This window comes from Penicillium hispanicum (assembly GCF_028827665.1).
Source record: "Penicillium hispanicum strain IBT 35686 chromosome Unknown utg000004l_segment0_segment0, whole genome shotgun sequence".
Taxonomy (NCBI): Eukaryota; Fungi; Ascomycota; class Eurotiomycetes; order Eurotiales; family Aspergillaceae; genus Penicillium; species Penicillium hispanicum.
Window position 1 is genome coordinate 3,029,472 of NW_026623196.1, and position 21,032 is coordinate 3,050,503.

The 21,032-nt window shown below is 44.0% G+C and overlaps 7 protein-coding genes across 7 annotated transcripts; 3 read left to right on the forward strand and 4 right to left on the reverse strand.

Annotated features, from left to right (window-relative positions):
• Positions 1 to 7,240: 7,240 nt before the first annotated feature.
• On the reverse strand, positions 7,241 to 8,632 carry N7459_004915 (uncharacterized protein; the record flags this gene model as incomplete). Its single annotated transcript, XM_056944099.1, has 4 exons — positions 7,241 to 7,554; positions 7,628 to 8,076; positions 8,138 to 8,267; positions 8,332 to 8,632. The coding sequence occupies 4 exons, from the start codon at positions 8,630 to 8,632 to the stop codon at positions 7,241 to 7,243; spliced, it is 1,194 nt and encodes a 397-aa protein (XP_056800982.1).
• A 1,083-nt stretch (positions 8,633 to 9,715) lies between these two features.
• On the forward strand, positions 9,716 to 11,006 carry N7459_004916 (uncharacterized protein; the record flags this gene model as incomplete). The annotated part of the gene is made up of 5 exons (XM_056944100.1): positions 9,716 to 9,868; positions 9,927 to 10,293; positions 10,357 to 10,474; positions 10,528 to 10,592; positions 10,642 to 11,006. The coding sequence occupies 5 exons, from the start codon at positions 9,716 to 9,718 to the stop codon at positions 11,004 to 11,006; spliced, it is 1,068 nt and encodes a 355-aa protein (XP_056800983.1).
• Positions 11,007 to 12,247: 1,241 nt separating this feature from the next.
• N7459_004917 (O-methyltransferase) lies at positions 12,248 to 13,049 on the reverse strand (the record flags this gene model as incomplete). Its single annotated transcript, XM_056944101.1, has 2 exons — positions 12,248 to 12,277; positions 12,333 to 13,049. 2 exons carry the CDS (start codon positions 13,047 to 13,049, stop codon positions 12,248 to 12,250), a joined length of 747 nt encoding a protein of 248 aa, XP_056800984.1.
• A 156-nt stretch (positions 13,050 to 13,205) lies between these two features.
• N7459_004918 (uncharacterized protein) lies at positions 13,206 to 14,174 on the forward strand (the record flags this gene model as incomplete). Its single annotated transcript, XM_056944102.1, has 1 exon — positions 13,206 to 14,174. One exon carries the CDS (start codon positions 13,206 to 13,208, stop codon positions 14,172 to 14,174), a length of 969 nt encoding a protein of 322 aa, XP_056800985.1.
• Positions 14,175 to 14,481: 307 nt separating this feature from the next.
• On the forward strand, positions 14,482 to 14,937 carry N7459_004919 (uncharacterized protein; the record flags this gene model as incomplete). The annotated part of the gene is made up of 2 exons (XM_056944103.1): positions 14,482 to 14,695; positions 14,780 to 14,937. 2 exons carry the CDS (start codon positions 14,482 to 14,484, stop codon positions 14,935 to 14,937), a joined length of 372 nt encoding a protein of 123 aa, XP_056800986.1.
• Positions 14,938 to 15,301: 364 nt separating this feature from the next.
• On the reverse strand, positions 15,302 to 15,778 carry N7459_004920 (cupin domain-containing protein; the record flags this gene model as incomplete). The annotated part of the gene is made up of 1 exon (XM_056944104.1): positions 15,302 to 15,778. The coding sequence occupies one exon, from the start codon at positions 15,776 to 15,778 to the stop codon at positions 15,302 to 15,304; it is 477 nt and encodes a 158-aa protein (XP_056800987.1).
• Positions 15,779 to 17,107: 1,329 nt separating this feature from the next.
• schA (serine/threonine protein kinase SCH9) lies at positions 17,108 to 20,186 on the reverse strand (the record flags this gene model as incomplete). The annotated part of the gene is made up of 3 exons (XM_056944105.1): positions 17,108 to 18,551; positions 18,614 to 19,762; positions 20,128 to 20,186. 3 exons carry the CDS (start codon positions 20,184 to 20,186, stop codon positions 17,108 to 17,110), a joined length of 2,652 nt encoding a protein of 883 aa, XP_056800988.1.
• Between the last annotated feature and the right edge of the window lie 846 nt (positions 20,187 to 21,032).

Consider the following 21,032-nt stretch of genomic DNA (forward strand, 5'->3'; position numbering starts at 1 on the left):
AGATATATTTATAATATTTTAATTAATTTATTAGATATAGTCTATATAGTATTTATAGATAATATCTTAATTTTTAGTAAGAATCTTATATAGTATATAAAATATATTAAGATAGTCCTAGAAAGGCTTTAAAAGGTAAGACTATAAGTAGTATTATATAAATACTAGTTCTTTATTTTAAAGACTAAATTCTTAGGATTTATTATTAAAACTAAAGGTGTTAAAATAAACCTAGAAAAAGTTATAGCCTTAATAAATTAAAAGACTTCTATAACCCTAAAAAGAGTTTTATTATTCCTAGGATTTTATAATTTCTACTAAAGATTTATTAAAGAATATAGCTAGATTACTAGACTACTTTACTAATTTATCTAAAAAGATTAACTATTTAACTAGATATTAGATTATAAAAAAGCCTTTAAATAATTTAAAAAGATATTAACTAAAATATTAGTCTTAGCCTATTTTAATCTTAAAATAAAAACTTAGTTAGATACTAATACCTTTAATAAAATAGTAATAAATATCCTTTCTTAATAATAGAAAGATAGAGCCTAGTATCTAGTCTTTTTTTTTTTTTTATATTATCTCTACTCTAAAAACCTATTATAAGATCTATAATAAAGAAATACTTATAGTAATCTAAGCTTTATAGGAATAAAAAGTAGAATTACTTAGTCTTTTTTAGGGTTAGCTTTTTAATATCTTTATTAATTATAAAGCACTAAAGTATTTTATAATTAAGTAGTGTTTTAGTTAAAGATAGACTAAATAAGCTAAATTACTTTCTTAGTTCTATTTCTTAATTAGATACTAACCTAGAAAGACTAATATAATAGCTAATATTCTCTCTTAAAAAAAAGCTTAACCTACTAACTCTTAAAAAAAGAAATATAAATTACTACTACACTATAACTTTAAATATAAGATATATTTAGATAACTAAATATATATAGCTAAAATTATAAAAATCTAAGCTTTTAATAATCTAATTTAAAAAGTCTTAGTATTAAATAAAGACTATCCTTTTTTAGACTAAGCTTAATAAATTATAGCATTAGATAATTCTAAAAAGTAGTTAATCTAAAAAAGATATTTACTATTTAAAGACTAATTTATAGTTCTAAAAAATAGGACCCTATAAATAAAGCTACTAGATATATTCTATTATTAACCTTTATTAGCCTATCTAAGACTAAAAAAGATAAAGTAATTCCTAAAAAGAAAGAACTTCTAATAAAAAGATATAAAAGAAGATATTAAAAGATATTATAATAACTATATAGTCTATAAATAAACTAAGATCTAGTAAGATAAAAAGCCTAAACTATTAAACCTACTTTTAGTGCCTTTTTAGCTATAGATATATATCAGTATAGACTTTATATCTCTACTAAAAGACTAAAAAGGATTTAATATAGTATTAATAGTTATAGATTAGTTCTTAAAATACTATATTTTAATACTAATTTACTATATAGCTATTATCTAAAATTTAATAGATATATTTCTATATTATATCTATTAATATAATAGCCTTTTTAAAACTATTATCTTTAATAAAGATAGCTAATTTATTACTAATTTCTAGAAATATCTCTATAAAATACTTAGGATTAATTAAAGGCTTTTAATAGCTTACTACTTTTAGATAGATAGATAGTCTAAAGTTATAATTCAGTTTATTAAATAAAAGCTATATATAGTAATATCTTTTTACTAGAATAATTAATTAGATAAACTATTTATAATTAACTTTATATAAATAATATTAATATATAAATTAATAAAAATATCTTTATTTATAATTAAATAGAGATATAAACTAAAAATTTTTTTAGACTAGTAACTTAGTATCTTTAAAATAGAAATAAATACTAAATATATAGAGATATAGGATTTTATTAACTAGATATAGGATATTTAAAACTAAACTAAAAAAAATATTTTATTAATATAGAAATATTAAAAAAAATAGACTAACTAATACTAATAAAAGATTAATTTTAGAAAAAATAGTTAAATACTTTTAATAATAAAGTATTTTACTATAAATTAATCCTCTTAGAAACTTAGTAAATAGATAATTAAACTATTTAAAATCCTAGAAAAATATAATAATACTTTTAAACTAAATCTTCTTTAGTTAATATAAATTTACTTTTAGTTTTACTTTAAAAAGCTATATCTAGTTTTAAAATTAGAATCTTTATTAAAGTAAGCTAAAAATCCTTTATTACTAATTAAAATATAAGATAGAAAAGAGTTTAAAATAAAAAAGGTCTTTAGCTCTTACTATAATAACTAAAAACTATAGTATTAAATACACTAAATAAACTATAATAATAATCTATCTTAATATAATATAAATACCCTAAAAAATATAGCTATAGCACTAAAAAAGTATTATAATACTTACTTAAATAAACTAAGACTAAAAAATCTAGATCACTAGCTAGCTACTATAGAAAATAATATATAAACTAATTTAGACTTAGAGGATAACTATAAATTAGAGCTTAAAAGTAAGCTTAGATCTTAACTAAAAAGATATATAATAACCCTAGATATATTAATTATTATTACTATACTTTACTATAGTTCCTAAATATATATCTTCACTATCTATATAAAATAGACAGTATAAATTAGTAAAAGAAACTAGTTAGTTAATAATAGTATACTTAGAAGTAGGAAAAAATTTAACTTTACCTAGGTTTAAATCTAAGACTTTTAGATACTATTTACTTTATTTATAAAAAGGAAAAGATTCGACCTCGCCTAGGTTTAAACCTAAGACCTCTAGATCTAGTTTATTTAGTTTATAAGTGTTATTTAGTTTATATATATTAACTAGTTTAGATTAGTTATATTATTTATATTTAAGGCTAGTATTAGCTTACCCTAAGAGGATCTAATTAGTTAAGAGTTTAGCCTATAAAGGTAGACCTTTAGTATTACCTAAACTCTCCTTCCTTTTCTCCCTAGCTTTAATCTACCTGTTTCTGGACCCTATATCTTGGGTTTTCTTCCCTATCTTTTATAGGCTTGCCTGTGTCACAATAATATAGATATAATCCTAAAGGACCTACCTATTATTAAATCTAACTAAAAGATGTTAGCATGCCTAGGCAAGGTGTATAAAACATAGAGATATATATCCACTATTATTAGCTTATAGTCACAGTCTAAGATCACTATTATCTGCCTAGACTCTGGCTATTCAATAATACTAATTAACGCAAAACTTATAGACTTATTATATATAGAACAGTATAAACTTAATTAACCTATCCTAGTGAAAGGAATCAGTTTGTATTATATATCCTTAAAATATATTATTATTAATCTATACTTCTAAGGTCAAAATAATACTATAAAGGTCCCCATTAAAGTGTATATTATAGACAATCTAAAAGCTAGTCTCCTACTTAGTATAGATATTATAGCTCGCGAAGGTTTCCGCCTTACTTTTAAGCTATATACTACTTAAATTATATTATATATAGGTCTTAAATTCCCTATCATGATATATATAAAACCTCACTACCTATAATCCCACCCTATCTATATAGATATTTATATTATTGTACCCTTATAATTATATATCTAAATATCAGTTTATATTAATACTATACTCTCTATAGATCAGGATTTTATCTTTAAAAGATAGTATCCTATAGTGTCTATATATTTATATCTTATTAACGCTAATTTTACCTAGGTCTAGGCCGAAAACGACTCCCCTAATCTATATATTATCAATAGGTATATATATATAGGCACCCTCTATAAAATGGATTTTCTATAGATATACTAAGTATCTCCTAATACAGTAAACTTAGCTAAATCTAATCCTAAATCAGAGATATAAAAGCTAAAGCTATACTATATATAGATAAAGACAGTCCTACTAAATAGGATCACTATCTATAGTACCCCTAATATTATTATAAAGCTTACTAATATCATTAACACCTATAATATATAGGGCACTTTTAGAACTATTAATATCCTACTAGATTAATAGATAACTATCTTAATAATTAATAGATAGGAGTTAAAGCAGTAAAAAGCAAAGATATACTTACTTAGCCTATATAATCACACTATTATTAATAAGATATTTAATAGCCTATATAAATAAAGAAAGATATTATTTATAAAGAACTTTTACCTATTAGTATACCTAGTCTTTATAGTATAGTATATAGTGAATAGTATAAAAAAAAGCTATATTATTATAAATATCTATAGACTTAATAAGCTTATAGTATATAACTTTTATTTAATTCTAACCCTTAATAATATCCTTAATATAGTACAAAAGAAGGGTTTTATTATAATTATAGATATAGCAAAGTTCTTTTATTAGTAGTACTTATATCTTAATTACTATTAATAAATAGTAGTTATAATGCACTAAAGATAGAAAATCTTTTATATTGCTATTATAGGCTTTTATAATAGTATTACTTATATATAATATTAGATAGATCTAATCTTAAAGGACTTTATTAAATAGTACTATATATACCTAGATAATATCTTTATAGCAGATAACACTATTAATAAATATATTTATCACCTATATTAGCTCTTCTCGCGTTTATAGAAGTATAATATCACTTTTAAACTAATTAAGGCGTATATTAGCTTCCTCTATATTAGTTTACTTAGTTAATGTATTAACACCCTTAGAATATATACCTTAGAAGAAAAGCTTAAAACAATTATAGATCTATAGTTCCTTTATATTTTATATTATCTTAAAATATACCTTAGTATAATAAGTATATTATACTAATATATCCTACACTATATAGCTAAAGCTAAACCACTGCACCTATATAAGGTTAAGCTCCTAAAAGATAGCCCTCTCTCAGAACATCCTCGCCTACAGTAGTCCCTAAAGATATACCTACACACACTAACCACATAGGAACTCACTATATTTAATAAGATTCAGAAAGCTTTCTATAAGCCCCAATAGCTTACTCACTAGAACCATAACCAATATCTCTATATAGATATCAATGCTTCTAAAGAAGGTGGTTATAGTATTATAGTCTTTCATATAAAAGAAGACTATAAGCACAATATCTTATTATATCCTCCTATATCCATAGTAGTGTAACTAATCATATTCCTAAGTCAGCTACTTATACCCACAAAGAAGAAGTATTAGGCCACAGAGCTAGAATTTTCCTACATCATATAGGCCATACGAAAGCTACATCATATGATAGAAGCTGCTCCTAAGGGAATCACACCCATCATCTACACAGATCATATATCCACAATCGCCCTCTCCACGTCCCTCGCTTCAGCATCCCCCAAGAGGATGGACCTATGTCTCGTATGTGGGGTGACATCCACGCCTCCTGTCACCCAATCGGACCTACCATTATCTTCAAATGTCACAGCATAAACTGGTTCCCTCTCTACAAGGACACATACACTCTTATAGGCAACTATACTAATACCACAGGCTAGATATTCCATGATAAGGTGCAATACAACATATACAGCATTGATAGCCCTAATATCTATCCAAGTTTTATTATTAGCATAGTTGCCGCACTAAACCTCTCAACCAAAACAGTCCTACGTCTAGAAGGCCACTCTCTGCTAACAAAGAAGCAGAAATCTATCAAAATCCTAGAAGTTATATCCTACCAAAACATCAATATAGACTTTATCCTCGACCTAAACCATATCTACTAGATTATAATCACCCTTAATAAATATATAATAGCACAATAGGCGCACCTTATATACCTTTAAACCTTTAATAATGCTAATCCCTTTAACCACAATAAGTATATCCTAAAAGCTATATTTATAGTATACCCTAGTATTAACTATAATAGACTATATACAGTAATAACCCACTATACTAGAGTAAATAGGGTATACTAGGGGGAACCTATACCTAAATTATAATATATCTATTATCACCACAATATATATACCACTCCTCGTACTAGTCTCACCACACAATAAAGTAACACTAACCCTAACCCTAAACCACCACACCTAATACCTAGCGCTATTAAAGCGCCCTTAAGCCGTCCTAGTAAATTAGTCGTAAACATTAAAGAACTAGTGTATAAACTATCCCTAGATAATACAGTATTATATATAAACATCGCCTTATCCTATATTATACAGCTTACCTCAGCCGTCTCACAGGACACCCTCGCAGTATATATCGCGTTAACTGAACTTACTAACAAAAAGACCCAAGAGATCCATCACCAGTTAATGCACAATACTACATATATCGATTATATTATTGATGCTGTGACCAACGATAATATCATATATATTGCAGATGCCCTATCCCTATATAATACGTTTTATCTGATACAGCTAACTACGCAGACTCTGCCAGGCGACATAAAGGACAAAGCCCTCGCTGTTATAGACGCAATTAAGCAAGCGAACACAGAGATCACTCGTCCCCCGTAGGAGTATACCACCCCCTTCCACAGCTCCGGCACTACCGCAGTCCCAGTAAAAAGACGTCTCAGACTCCGCCAAGACCCCAACACCAAGAGACGCCGTACGCTGGATGGCGCGTATAACGCAGACACAGAAGACGAACAGGATAATGAGGATATGGAATATTAGGGATGGAAGGAGGGAGTCGCAGTTTTTCCTGCTCCAGGAGCGTTTTCTGCAACAGTATGACACCGAGGACGGCGTCTTTTCTTGAGCGGGCACCTGTTACGGAGCGGAGTCAGGTGACTCCAGAATAACATTATTACGTAGCCGTCCTCATATCTTAGTCAATTACACATCTTGATCACATCTTACATCGTACCAACTATTACCCCATTTTAAATTTCATGGTCAGGGTAGTACTCTCCCCCGCCGTTCTCCGGACGCCTCTGGCTTGCCCCCGTGGATTGTGACCCGTTTTCTGCATTACCTTAGCTTGGTGGCGTTGCTCAACGCAAAAGGTCTGGTATTTTGATATCGTACTTGTGTCTCATATTTGCCGTGCCGAGTCGCCGTTCGTGGCGACCGGAAGTCGCATGCCGTTCCATTCCCTTCCGTCACTGCAGGGGCCATGGATATAGATATGCACAGACATACATGCACAAGCGTCGTGTCATACAACATGGGGGTATTTGCATTGATCTCCACCGGCCCGGTGACAGCTGCTCTATCACAAAACCTCCCGCAAGCCGGAACTTTCTAATTGAACCTAATTCGTGCCGAAGTCTGTGACCTACGCAATCTCGGCCTCGATGACCATCTCGTACTGCTGCGGGTCAGGCCAGAAGTTGCAGATCTTGAAACCGGCGTCAGTCAGTAGGGCCTCCCAGTTGCCCTGTGTGCGCTCGGAAGCCGACAGCAGGGACATCATCTCCACATCCATGGTGGTCTGGCTGATGCTGGCTCCGGTCGGGGGAAGGACGATGTCGTAGACGAAGAGCTTGGAGTAGCCCTTGGTCATGGCTTCCCTGGTGTTCACGAGCAGCTCCTTGGCCTTGTGGTCGGGCCAGTCGTGCAGAACGGCGTGCATGAAGTACGCACGGCTCCCTGCGATCTCGTTAATAGGGAGATTCACCGGGCCTAAGGTTTGGTTCTTGGTTCAGATGGGAGTCTCGCTTACCCTTGACAGGCTGGGGCAGGAAAAAGTCATGGGCCATCGCCTGGATCTTGCTGTCGACCTTGGCAGTGGCAATTACCTCGGGCAGATCTTGCAGCACGAGCGAGCCCGCCGGTAGGTCGGGGTGCTTGTTGTGGACGTGGGAAATGTCGATACCGGTGTTGCCACCCACGTCGACGACGAAGGGAGTGGTGCCGTCCAGCGTGGCACCTTCCAGTAGTTTGTTGGTGTCGAAGACCTTGGTCCACGGGGTCTTCCATGTAGTCCAGGCCTCCATGTGGCCGGTGAATGCTTCAAAGCACTCGGGACTCTTCTGCAGGCGCCCGAAGAAGTTCAGGCTATCGGCATCCGAGTCGGAGTAGTTATTCGAGTTGATATCCGTGGGCTCCTTGTACGAGATCTTGGCGAGGTAGGCAGGCAAGTTGTGGCCGGCAGAGATGTATTGATAGTTGCTGGTGACGAGTGTGCGTCAGTAAGGCGCGCGTGTGAAACGAGAACTGGGCAAGTACTTACGCTGCCTCCAGCGAGGCGCGCACCTTGGTGCTCTCATCGCCAATGGCGGCCGAAAAAGGTGTCGGCTTGAACTTGTCTTCTCCCGTCTCTTCTACCACATAGAATGCCGCCAGTAGGCGGAACAAACGACCTGGACAATTCTCGTGAGCTCCAACTGCGAAGTTCTGGGGGAAGAGAGGCCAGGGCTGACGTACGCAGCAGATTGGTGTCGACGGTGGGTGTGGTCAATTGGACCAATTCGTCGAGACTCTTCTCACCACCACCTGCACCAGTCCACGCCTTCCACAGACCCACGTCGATGCCTGTCTGCAGAGCAGCGAAAACAACGGGATGCTCAAAGCAAAAGCCCCAGGCGCGCTCATAGGGGGATTCCACCCGGGACAACAGTCGACGAGCGGCCGCGCGGACCTGAAGGCGCTCGACTTCATTGCCACCAAAGGTGTCGAACTGCACCGCATCGAGTGCAGCGATGATCTCTTGGGTTTGAGCCGGCATTTTGCACGTCCAGATACAGGTTCAGGGTAGAGAGAAAGGGGTGTATCGGACGGTCCTAATGGGATAATAGGGAGAATCCTCTGCGCGAACGCGAACGCGGCCGGCGATTCGAGCTAGCCTCGCTATAAGTATGCCTTTACGGGTCTTGAAAATGGATCAACCCATACCGCGCCGTTGGGAGGGGGAATATTAAATGCCCCTAGACTGGAGCATTAAGAGCAATTCTACGACCTGATTGGGACAATCGTGCGAGGCTAACGGCGTGAAACCTCACTATACATACTTAGTACTACGGAAAGCCAACGCCCAAGATACCGCCCCTGATCCATTGACTCGGGAGCCAATTGCACCGTCTCTCCATCTGGACGTGCTTCGTTCGTTTCTCTTTGGAGGGCCCCGCCGAATCCACTGCGGACGGGGATTCCAAGCGAAGACGGCGTCTGCACCTTGTCAATCCTATTCCAGCATGGATCGCCAGAATTGCGCGGTGTCCAGTTGTACGCGAGCCTAGACAGGGATTAGACCGGGGAATCGGGAAGAAATGGTCATTCACCATTCAGAGGGGCGCATTTGCAGGATCCTAGCCGAGACCGTTACCTGTCAAGGAGTCAACAACCACGGTCCAGCCACGGATCGTCGTCTGTCAGGAGAGCGGAGTCAATAGGATTGTCACTCGGCACCGCCCAGTGGGTTACCAGCCGCGAGAAACCCGGCTAGGGCGCGACTAAGACCCATTGACATGCACGGATGTGGGTCAAAAGCCTGGATGGGCCCGAAACTTACTCGAACACGAGCCTTGTGGGATGATACATAGATCCGCTTCTAGGCCGACTGCGTGCTCCCCCAAGACGTACCAATACACAGCTCTACCGAGGATAGCGTTGTCATCCTGATGTGCCTTCGCCTCGGATTCCCAGCAAATCATGACGCTCAATTCGCTGGTCTTGTCCATTTTTTCTCCATACTAATATAGAACTACCGGCATGTTCTCGTGCTGAACCAACCGTTCGTTTTCTTTCTTCTCTCTTTTATCCCACTTGTCATTCTTTCCCCCCATCAAAGCCCAGGCGGCCACTTACAACAATGAGCGCATACGGGGGTAAAGGGCCGATGGTCAATGGTGTCCTGTGGTTCGAGGTTGTTGTCTTCGCTCTTTTCATCGGGCTACGAATCTACACGCGCAAGTTCATTCTCAATTCTGTCGGCCCTGATGATTATATCGTTGCGGTTGCATTGGTGAGTGCAATATGCAAGCCACCCGGCCGACCCCACGATTGACGTGAACGTCCTCCAGGTTCTCCAGATTACCTACACAGCCCTCGTCAGCGTAGCGACCTACTACGGTCTGGGGCAACTGTATGCGGCAGTCGGTAATCCAGAAACTTATTATAAGGCCGTCGAGTATGAGTTATTTAGCCAGGTCGCTGGTCTTATGGTCATCGGCGTAGGAAAACTCGCTGTTGGCGGATTCCTGCTTCGCATCGTGCGAAACAAATTCCACATTGGCTTTATCTGGGCCTGTCTGGCCATTACGGTTATCCTCACGCTGTTTTCCAGCATTGTGGTTGTCATCCAGTGCTTGCCAGTCGAGAAGAGCTGGAACCCCAGTGTGAAGGGCCACTGCTGGATTGACTTTTCCAAAGTTGGCTACACTGTTGGATGTGAGTCAGACGATGTCCTCAATCTACATTCACAAAAACACTGACTTGTCCTTTTCTTTCCAGCCTGGTTTGTCGCCGCCGACTTTTCTTTTGCGATCCTGCCGTGGTTCGTCATCTGGGACCTTAAAATGAAGCAGAAAGACAAGATCACCGTTGCCTGCGGTCTCAGTCTTGGTGTTTTGTAAGGCTGGGCACATCCACTCCTTTCGACCCCAACTGACTGACATACCTTAGTGCGGGAGCCTGTGGTATTGTGCGCACCGTCGCACTCGCCGGATTGTCTGGAAGCGAGTACATCTGTACGTGCGCCGCAGCCCACTCGTATTACTAGAGCTAACCCGCGTATAGATAACACCGTGGACATGCTCATCTGGTCCGCGACCGAGAGCTGCGTCACCATCATGTGCTCATCGATCCCCGTTCTTCGCCCTCTCTACGTTCGCATCCGCCACGGCCAGGATAGCAAGGACAGCTCGACTGGCGACACTTCCTACAAGCTGCCCATGTATGCCAACAGCCATCGAAAGTACGGCATGCTTTCAAAGACCGGCAATGAGCATTTCGGGAATGAACCCGATGTGACATACCAGCAGACCGTGGTCAAGTATGGCGGAGGCAACAACAGTGACGAGAATATTCTTCAGGGCGCTGCGGGCATTGAGAGAACCGATGAAGTTGTCGTCAGCTATGAGTCCGATGAAAGAAAATTATAATAGATGGCTCACAGTGTAAACTAAGGCGACTGGTATTTCCTTTGTGGGCTTGGAAGAAATACAATTTTGGGACCGTACGAAGGACGTGTATAGTAAAGACGGCGAAGTCTATAGTATTTTCGACCTAAAGACCAATAACTCACTTTCTCCAGAAGTGATGATCCTCAAATCATGCAAGTAAGCCTGCAAACCGGAATTCGGGTTTGGGCCAAATGTTATCCGACAACTAATCTAGTACACGAGCTCCGCAATAATGGTGATAGTTGCCACATTTACTCGGGCTCCAACGTGAACTGTCTAAATTCAACTGTCCCCACATGTGTCAAGTCCGCCTGATTCAAGATAATTTCACTGTTGTTTCAAATCGGTCCGAGCCGTTGAAAGTCGTTGACCCGAACCAATGACGGCGTTCCTCGAGCCCCAGAGGTCCATAAAACCGGGGTGCCAGTCATAAGTTCTGACATGACTGACAGTTCTATAGTCCATAGTAACTAGTGAAGTGCTTATAGTGTTTTTCCCAGTCTTCTAGTGGATTGTTATTACACTCAAAACTACATAGGGTCATCCAGATAAGTTCTCTTAGGCGAACCATACGATGATATTCATTGTTTGTGGTGCAAAGTTGTGAGCGAGTCATAAACTCACTGGACAGCTTGATATACCATGTCATCTCTCACAAATCCGTGATTTCTCTGCCTATTAGAACTGATTCTGCGTGGAGAGTAGCATATTGCTATTTATCAAGGGAATCGAAGGCCTCTACGTGCATATATGCACACTGACCCATGTACCGACATGTTATGGCAGCTGTATCCAGTTGCACTAAAATATGCAGGACGTAGACATTCACTCCTTGGATTACTGGACCGATGGACCAACGCGATGGCGTAAAAAGGCACTTTGCCGTTCTATCCTAGTCAGGCTCAGGCAGATACAAGAGATATAAAGAATGTTCCCTCGCCCCCACTTCAGCCGTTTATCTTGAGTGTTTTGTGTGGCCTTGGCAAAAAGATTCGACCAGACTCGGACAATTTATCTCAGCGCTGGCTTCCCCTTTATGTATCTCATGTCATGTATGCGCGCGAGGTGATAGATCGGAAACTAGTGGGACGTCGAACTCGGGTAGGAAAATTGGGCGAATCGGTGACTGGTGATGGGCTGTGGCAAATATAGATATGGCCTCGGCAGGCTCATACGTGTGATTCTTTGTTGAGCTCATTTGCCAAGGGAGTCTGGTGCCCCTATTTGATCCTGGTCACCTCGAGCTCGTCCTAAACTTCGCATCAGCCACGTACCATGAATGCCGAGTTTATGGTGGTGACTTACCTCAAGCTCCCCGGGAATGATCAATCCTGGAATCGCCCAGCTTTCCATTCCAGCATGCTCGCGAACATAGGTTCTGTACTCTGGAGCTCCAGGGCGGAGCACATTATCCGCCACCACCAAAGCACCCGGGTGGAGAAGTTGAAGGGCTTCCACATTCTTCAGATCGGCCAGGTAAAGGTCCTCAACATGGTCAAGGAACAGGAAATCGATCTTGGTCAGCTTGCCCTCGGTGGAAAGTCTGGCTAGTGAGTCGGCAGCGGTCCCCACGACAATCTTCACGATGTCGCTCAGGCCGGCCAGGTCGACGAGATTCATCGCAATAGACGCGATCAAGGGATCAAACTCAAGGCTCCAAAATTGAATCTTCTTGTCTGGTCCCGCGGCCTGGCGCATGGCATCGCCGAACCAAATTGCGGAGTAACCCACATAAGCGCCCAGTTCCACGAAAACGGCGGGCTTCTCTTTGGCGATCAGCTCACGGACTTTCTCTCCTTTGTCACTGCCGATGTTGATCAGGAACTCATCCTGGGCGGCAAATTCATCAATGACACGGAGGATGGCAGTAGGGTTGCCGCGAAGCTCGTTCAGGGATGGGTGGGCGTAGATGTATTTCAGCAGTGTGATCTCGCGCCCATCGTGGGATTCGACGTCGTCATCGCTGCCGGTGAACTTCTTCAAAGAAGGATACTTTTCCAAGATCTCATCGGGGGAAGACATGGTTCAGAATTAGTAATTGAGAGTTGCAGAGGGAAACAGAGGGGCAGAAAGGAAAAGAAAAGCAGACGCACCTTTTATACCCCGAGTCAGAGCTAGCCTTAGCGCTTAGGGCTAAGTGAGATAAGGCGCCCCTCCTTTTCGCGGATATGCGCGGGAATGCTCACAACAGACCCCGAGTATGACTGTCTGGGTGCTAAAACAGACAAGAAGTATAATAATTATGGGCGAAATTATATATGGTTTGCAGCACTGGGTGCCGCTGATCTTGTGGAGGCCAGAACAGAGAGCAGCGGACAGATCATTAAGGTACCTCTCAGTCACAACATCCAAGGCTGCAGTCAGGAGACGATCGAGCATACCCAGCACATAGAGTCAATTTCGGAGCTATGCATCAGCCGCGAAAAGCTCATTTACCAAGCCCTACCTAAGAATCCCAACATTCTTGACTGTCTCGCCATCACAGACAGAGGCATCCTCCTTCCTTATCATGAGCTAGGAAATGTCCGTGACTATTTACAACATCAACAGGTTACGACTTATTTGAGAGATCGGTGGATCAAAAATGCTATCGACGCTATTACTGTGCTACATATACATACCCATAGTGTGATCCATGCGGATATAAGTCCACGAAATTTTCTTGTGGCAGACGATCTTTCAATCAAACTTTGCGACTTCGCTGGATCAGCCATTAGCGACCTCGAACCATTTGTTCAGGAAGAGGACCGATACCGAATCTCACCATGGTCACCGCGCACCTTCAAGACCGATATATTTGCCTTGGGATGCCTGGTTTACGAACTTTCCACGGGGCTTCGTCCATACCACGACATCGATGACCTCGAAGAAGTTGGAAGACGTTACGCTGTGCAAACCTTCCCGAGCCTCGACGGACTAAGGTACCAGGATATTATCTACAAATGCTGGACATGTCAATATGAAACCGTGGAGATACTTCGGGGTGACTATGACCGCTGCATTGGTCACGGCAATGGGCTCGATGAATGGCCAGGGTGGCGCGTCAAGTCAAGTCTGCTCGAAACGCCGTTTATATCACTGGTGCTGGGCATTGTCAGTGCTGGCTCTATCTTCTTTTGGTCTTACCAGAGGCGAAGTCGGCAGTGAAAATGTGGCTTTTTATAGAGCTAGTTTATTGTCAAATGCCACGGCTTTTCCTTGTGTTCGCTCATCTTCAAGTCATGATCTAGGTCGATCAGGTGGCCCACACCCAACCTCAGGACGCATCCCAAAGAGGAATAGGGGCATGCTGTATACTTCCATTTCCAGTTCCAAGCTTCTGCTTCTGCTTCTGCTTCTGCTTCTGCTTCTGCCCAATTCGCCAGCAATCCCAATTTTGCATTTTCTCGCTCAATGGGCTCCTTCAACTCAGCTTATAATCATCACACAGCCTCCATTGTGGTCTTTTGTCAAAATGGCCTCTGCTCAACGATGGATATTCCTTTACGAGGAAATGGCAAGCAGCAAATTCCGGGTGGAAAGTAGGACACTGACCGAGATGCACAACCTTGGTTTCTCTCTTCGCAACATTCTGCAAACACTCAAGCTATGTGGCTACCAAGACAAATTCAGGTTTTTCATCAAGACTGATTCAACGAAGAATGCAGTCCGGCTGCTCAACGACACCAGTGTATTCGACACTTACCAACTTCATTGCAGGGCTGATGATATGGTGACAATCATTGTACGTCCTGCAAACGACCCATCTCCAGATCATGCCAGCACGCCTAGCACCCCGGCCTCATACCGTGTGCGGCAACGGATCATTGATCCTGGGGGTTCCCAAGACAATAATTACGGCAAAACGAGCCAGCTCTATGATACAATGAAGAATGTGAGATTGCAACTTCTCAAAGCTTGCCGGGGATGAGCCAGATTTGGGCCATGATTGGGAAGGTCTTCTACCATCCTGTAAGTGCTCTAAACTCGGTTGTTTTTTTTTTTTGTATTGGTGCGGCGCTTGCGTAGATTCCGGGCATTTGGAAATGCCGTGTGTGTACGCTGCGTATATTTTCACTCGCTTTCTCTCTCTTCTAGGAATGAATATCGAAGAGGCTGCGGGGAATTACAACTGACCCACTCGGGTAAATTGATTTTTGAATCAGAAACCGCGCTTATTCCAAGTGCTGCAAAGCTCCAGGATAAATGAGACCATCCATCAATACCATCTGGACATGCTATTTGACGATGCAGCCCATGCAGTCACTTCCAATATAAGCCCTCGCGAATCAAGCTCAAAGCTTCGCCTTCTCAATCCCCGTAAACCGATACACGACATCCGTGAAGGCACTCGTCGCAAACACATACAACCAGCGCAACTCCCCGCTTCCCGTATTAACAATCCCATGCTCCGCATTCGAGGGGATATACATGGTAGCGCCCTTCTCCAAGCGAGTCACATCGCCGTCGATGGTCACCTCGCCGACCCCGTCAATGATATGGTATATCTCAGCCTGTTCATGGCGATGGGCACAGAGATGACCAGTCCGTGCGGGACACGACGCAATTCCAGCGACAAGACTCGATGTCGGCGTGTCTGGTTGCGAGAAGAGGGTATGCCATGTCACGTCGCCGTGGGCAGAGTCAGAGAAGGATTCGGGGGGCGCGGTGGTTGTGTATGTCGACGAATAAATGACGGGCTGGGCTTTCTTCTGGGTTGCCATTTTCGAGTTCTCTGTGGTGGCAGGGAGGATAATGCCCAGGTGCTCCATTGTGATTTTGGCTTGTTCTATTGCTCATACGTGTTGTGAATGACGTTTTATATACTTCAGGGCTGCCCCACGTGGACCCGGGAGCGGTTTTCTCGAAACGGAAAGGAAACCCAACCTCCAGTTCGAGACTTCCATGGAGTCTTCGTGGGTCTTGGGGCTGATTTGCGTGGCCAGTCGGCAAGATGTCGAGAAAGCTACTGTATTCACACTACTTCTCTGGTCATGGAAGTGAGAATTTTGTGATGAGCGCATCCTTCAACCCACTCATTCTGGCATAAGCCATTATTCCTATTATAATGTGGGTATATTATCAGGGCTCGCCACCTTGCAGCCTCTTATCTAGTCTGAGTGTATCACGCGCGAGATTTCGCTGCGAGTCATTGTTAAAGTAGACCAAGGTAACACTTCCTATGCATAAATTCGCTGCGATGGCTACTAAAAAGTATACTCATCAGGGGATGAGGATAGAGGCGCACCTCGCCGTTGAATTCAGGGATACAGATCTTGATGTAGAATGAGTACCCAGGAAGGTACCTACCTGATGGGGCAGCTAGCCTGGGAACGGGTAGATGGATAGGTAATTCGGTTTGATTATTTTAATCGTGCAAACGTCGTAAAAAGCTAGCGTGCGCTAAGAAACAAAACTCCAACTTCGATAGTCACAGATCGATCAATCATGATGACCACGGGAGTAGGGTACGACGATATACAGAAGAGCCAGGGGTACTAAGATATAGACTCGGACTGAGACTCATGAATGGATTGTATATTATAATCACTCTCCAGCTGCGCCATGGTCCATTGAACGCCCCCGCGTCGACAGAAAAGAAAAACCACTCGCCCCTCTTCCTCTTAGGCCAGGCCAAGCCAGGCCTTGGTCTTAGATGCTAGTTCGCCGGATGGAGAGGTTTATCGTGAATGGAAAGTCCGTGGGGGTAGAACGCTGGTAGAGAAAGCCTGGGTAAAATCCATTTCAAAGCACGAACAGAAACACATGAGCATAAAGGGAATCCCTGACTCCGACTCATGGCCCACGGAGCGAGCAGTGAGTCGGAGGAGAGCAGCTCCATCAAAGATGCAAGTCTTCTGAGGGAGTCACCCACAGGAAGACGGGGTATGTAGCTTGAACAGCCAAAACAAAAGATCAGAGACGAGGAAGAGCTCTGGAAGACTAAGCAGGCAAACCCGGTAAACCATAACGACCACCCTAGGTGAACAAGAAGAAAGAAGATTATCTGTGGGCCTAGGGAGTAGATCCGAAGGCATGTACAGAGAATAATCAAGACTCCATGATCATGCAATATGAGAGAAAACTAAGAGAAAACGTAATCACATGTCAAAGTTGTCGTCAACATTAAAGATCCCCGGCTCGGTGCCATCGGATGTCTTCTGGACACCACTCATGCGCTGGTCGGTCGAGGGGTGCGACCGGTGGGTGCGCGCCCACGCTTCGTCGTGCAGGGTGTCTTCTTCCATCTGCTCACCCGGCTCGTTCTTGAGATGGTGGTCGATAGAACTCTCATTCACGAATGTGAAGCCCTTGAAGTTGGCCTGCATACCAGGGGAGAGAGGAGTCGACCCCACGGGCATGAGGCCATTCGCAAGGGCCGCCGCACGGTCATTTAGCGAGTTGTTGTTCTCCAGAGCATTAGTGAATTCGGGGTCGAAGTTCGACGTGTCGGTATCCGACTGCAACTTCGGCTTGAACGGTGGGATCACCTGCTTGCGGCACAGCGCATCCCAGTCGACATCCTGGAAGAACGGGTGTGCCATGAGCTCCTTAGCGTCACCGTTGGCTCCCAGTCGGTGCTTGGGATTTCGGTTGAGCAAGCCTTTGACGAAGTTGCGTCCTTCTGTGCTGAGTGCATCCCGGGGGAACCGAACCTTGCCGAAAGCGATGTTCTTATACATCTGCTGGGTATCCTCGGCGTAGAACGGGCTCCAACCGCAGCACATCTCAAACACTAGCACTCCAAGTGACCAGAAATCAACCATCTTGGTGTAGCCTTGCTCGTCGAGCAACACCTCGGGGGCGAGGTACTCGGTAGTACCGCAGAAGGTGTTGGTGGTATCGTTCTGCGTCAGATTTGCCTTGGACAGACCAAAATCACAGAGGGCGATATGACCATTGGCGTCCAGCAGGATGTTTTCGGGCTTGAGATCACGGTAGACGATGTCGTGTTCATGAAGGTGCTGCAGAGCCAGGATCAACTCGGCAATGTAAAACTTCGCGCGGGCCTCCTGGAAGCGACCCTCGCGCTGCAGATGCCAGAACAGTTCACCACCAGACATGTAGTCCGTGACCAGATACAGGTCGGTCGGTGTCTGGAAGGAAAACTTCAGGCCGACAATAAACGGCGAGGCTGCCATCGCGGTTCGAACGAGGATATTTCGTTCCCCTAGAGTATGCGCCACTTCCTTCTTTTGAATGATCACCTTCTTCGACAGGACCTTCATTGCATAGATGCGCTCAGTGTCCTTTTTCTTGACCTGATAAACCTGACCAAAAGTTCCCTTGCCAATGAGTTTCAGGATTTGGAAATCGCTCGGCCCGACCTGTTGTCGCTCTGTCATTTCGAACCGCATCTGCAGATGGATTTCGCCGGACACCTGGCTATCTCCCACCCCTCGTGCCACGAGAGGGAACCATCCCTCTAATCGGCTATGGTCTTCCTTCAGGTTGATGCCGAGTCGCACGTGACCGAGGAATGCTTCTTGGTTGTGACGATCGTAAACGGTGACATCGACTTCGGACTGATCACCCAGCACGTCACTGTACAGAGTTAGAGAAAAACAGGGGCAGAAGAGGTGAAAGGAAGGTAGAGGGGTACATACAAGACGGCTTCGTGATCCCACTGAGGATCTGTGACGGGCATTCGGCCCTTGTCTCCATGGCCATCCAGGGCGCTGTTGTGACTGCTTTGGCGGCTTCGCATGGGAATGGCCATTGGCCGACCGGCCGCCTCAGCATCCGACTCAATCTGACGGCGCTTCTTTTCCTCTTCCCCGTCACGAGCACCCTTGGAGATGTACTCGTTCCATTCAAAAACACACACCACGTAGGGATCAAAGCTGGGGCGGAGGCCTCTCGCCTCGGAAATCTTCACGAAGAGCTTGCCCTTGAGAGCACCCACGGGTGGGCCATTCTGCGGAGATGAAGTGGCTTCACGGGGGAATGCCTCGTCGAGCTTCATGGCGATTTCGTCGGTGGAGTGATCCATGTCTTCGGTCGCGCCCTCCGACTCGCGCGGGGCCGAGGTGGCAGACTTTTTCTCCGCGGATTGATCCTCGTTGGACATGGCGCGGGGAGTCAGCGGCGGGGTATTCTTGAGACGGGCCCCATCAGTCAGCTTGGCCAGGTTCTCTGAAGATTTGGAGATGTGCGGTCTCTCGTGGGCGAGCAAAGGTGCTTCGGTGACAGATGAGACACTCGAGGCAGCAGGCAGGGAAGGATTGGAGAAGTGAGTGGCAAGAACGGGGTCATCAGAGACGCTGGAGACTGGCAAGGAAGTTTGACGGCGAGAGGGGGGATCGACCGGGTCGCTGGGAACGAGATATTTCTTCAGAGTTTGAAATATGCCGCCATCAGGAATCGACCCGAGCCCCATCTCGTCCGACTCTTTTTGCAGCAGGGAGTGGGGAAGCGTGGGCAGCAATGATTCCGGCCGTTCAGACTGCTCCTCCCGCTCCAACACGACGAAGGACTCGGAGGAAGCAGTGGCAGCGGGGTGGTGAGGGGTGGTGGTAGCAGTAGTGGCAGAGATGGTAGAGGTGAGAGAAGTGATGGTGTCTGAGGGTTTCGAAAGGCAGGACCATAACCGTGGCAGACTCGCTTTATCAGCGGAGAGGGAACCAACCTGAAAGTAGTTGTGCATGATGGAAGGCAGACGCTTGTCCGCAGGATCCGGCTGAGGCGTTGCGATACCGGTGGGAGTAGACCCGTTCGACCCGATCTGGTCGTGGTGATCGTCTTCAGACACGGAGCTATGAGATCAATGCGGTCAGCCATCGCTCTATTCTCACGACCCCCACGCTCCCCGATATTTATATCTGGTCGGCGCTCGACAGAGCGACCGGCTCATCCACATTGCAGGAGAAATCCGACAAATCCGTCGAGGGTGAGAAACCCGCGCTTTGTATAGATCGGCCTCCTTCACCCCACGCCAACTTTGAGACAAAGCCCTGCAGGGCCCAGTTCGGCAATGCAATGCAGTGCGAGGAACGAGGCGATAAGGCCATTTTCTTCTCCTCGACCGTCGTCCCTGTCGGATTCGATTTGCGCACTCATCGGATCGACATCGCATCCCAAACCACAACCCGACAGCGAAGAATGATGGAAAATGACTCACGTTGGGGGCTTCAAGTCCGCCTCTCCGTGCAACTCGGTTCCGCTCTGCGCAGCAGCCATTGCGTTTCCATCTAACACTTCAAAAGGCCCTCCGCCAATACACGAGACGACGATCGGAAAGCGAGAAAAGAGCAAAACGAGCGGGGATGGCGGGGCGGAGGGTTGGTCGAGGGAGGGAATGGGAAGAGGAAAAAAAAGAAACTTTGTGACGCCCGATGATGAGCTAAGGGAGATTGCGGGATGGTTGAACCCGATCGATTTCGGTTCCCCCCGCCAACAAAGCACTTTGTGGTTGAAGAGACACCGAGGCCTTTCGAGGACTCGGAGAACCGTCGAGATTTAAAAGCGATGTCGTGTACTGAAATGACGAACCCCACTGGGTTGGGGGGCCCTTCGATGCACGCCGGGGCTGTGCGGGTGTGCGAGGGAGAGAAACACCGCAGGGCTGAACCAGAAGCGGACGCGGGCATGTGAGATGGGCGATTGCAAATGGGACGAGGCGGTATTATTGAAACCGCTATAGTTGGGACAATAAGTCGAGGGCGAGGGCGTGAGGATATTGTGATCTTGCAGGTGGCTTTTTATTTCGCGCTCGCTTGGTCTGGGTCGCCCTGATCTACGCAGTCCCGAGTGTCGACATCCATGGATGGGCCGTACAATGACCAAGACTGGGTGGGGGGAGGTAGTGGTCTGGCGCGTTATTTTCACTGGATTGCAAATGATACCTATAGAGGGAGCATGCGTCCTTCGTACAGGCCTGACAGGAATTATGTACTCCATCCCCCGTACTCTTGACTCTTGGACTTTTCCATACTCTTCACCACTCACCGATCGCCATGAACCCATGATGGACATGTGGTCCTGCTTCTCCGCTTGGAATCTTCGCCTCAGGAATTCGCCTCCCTG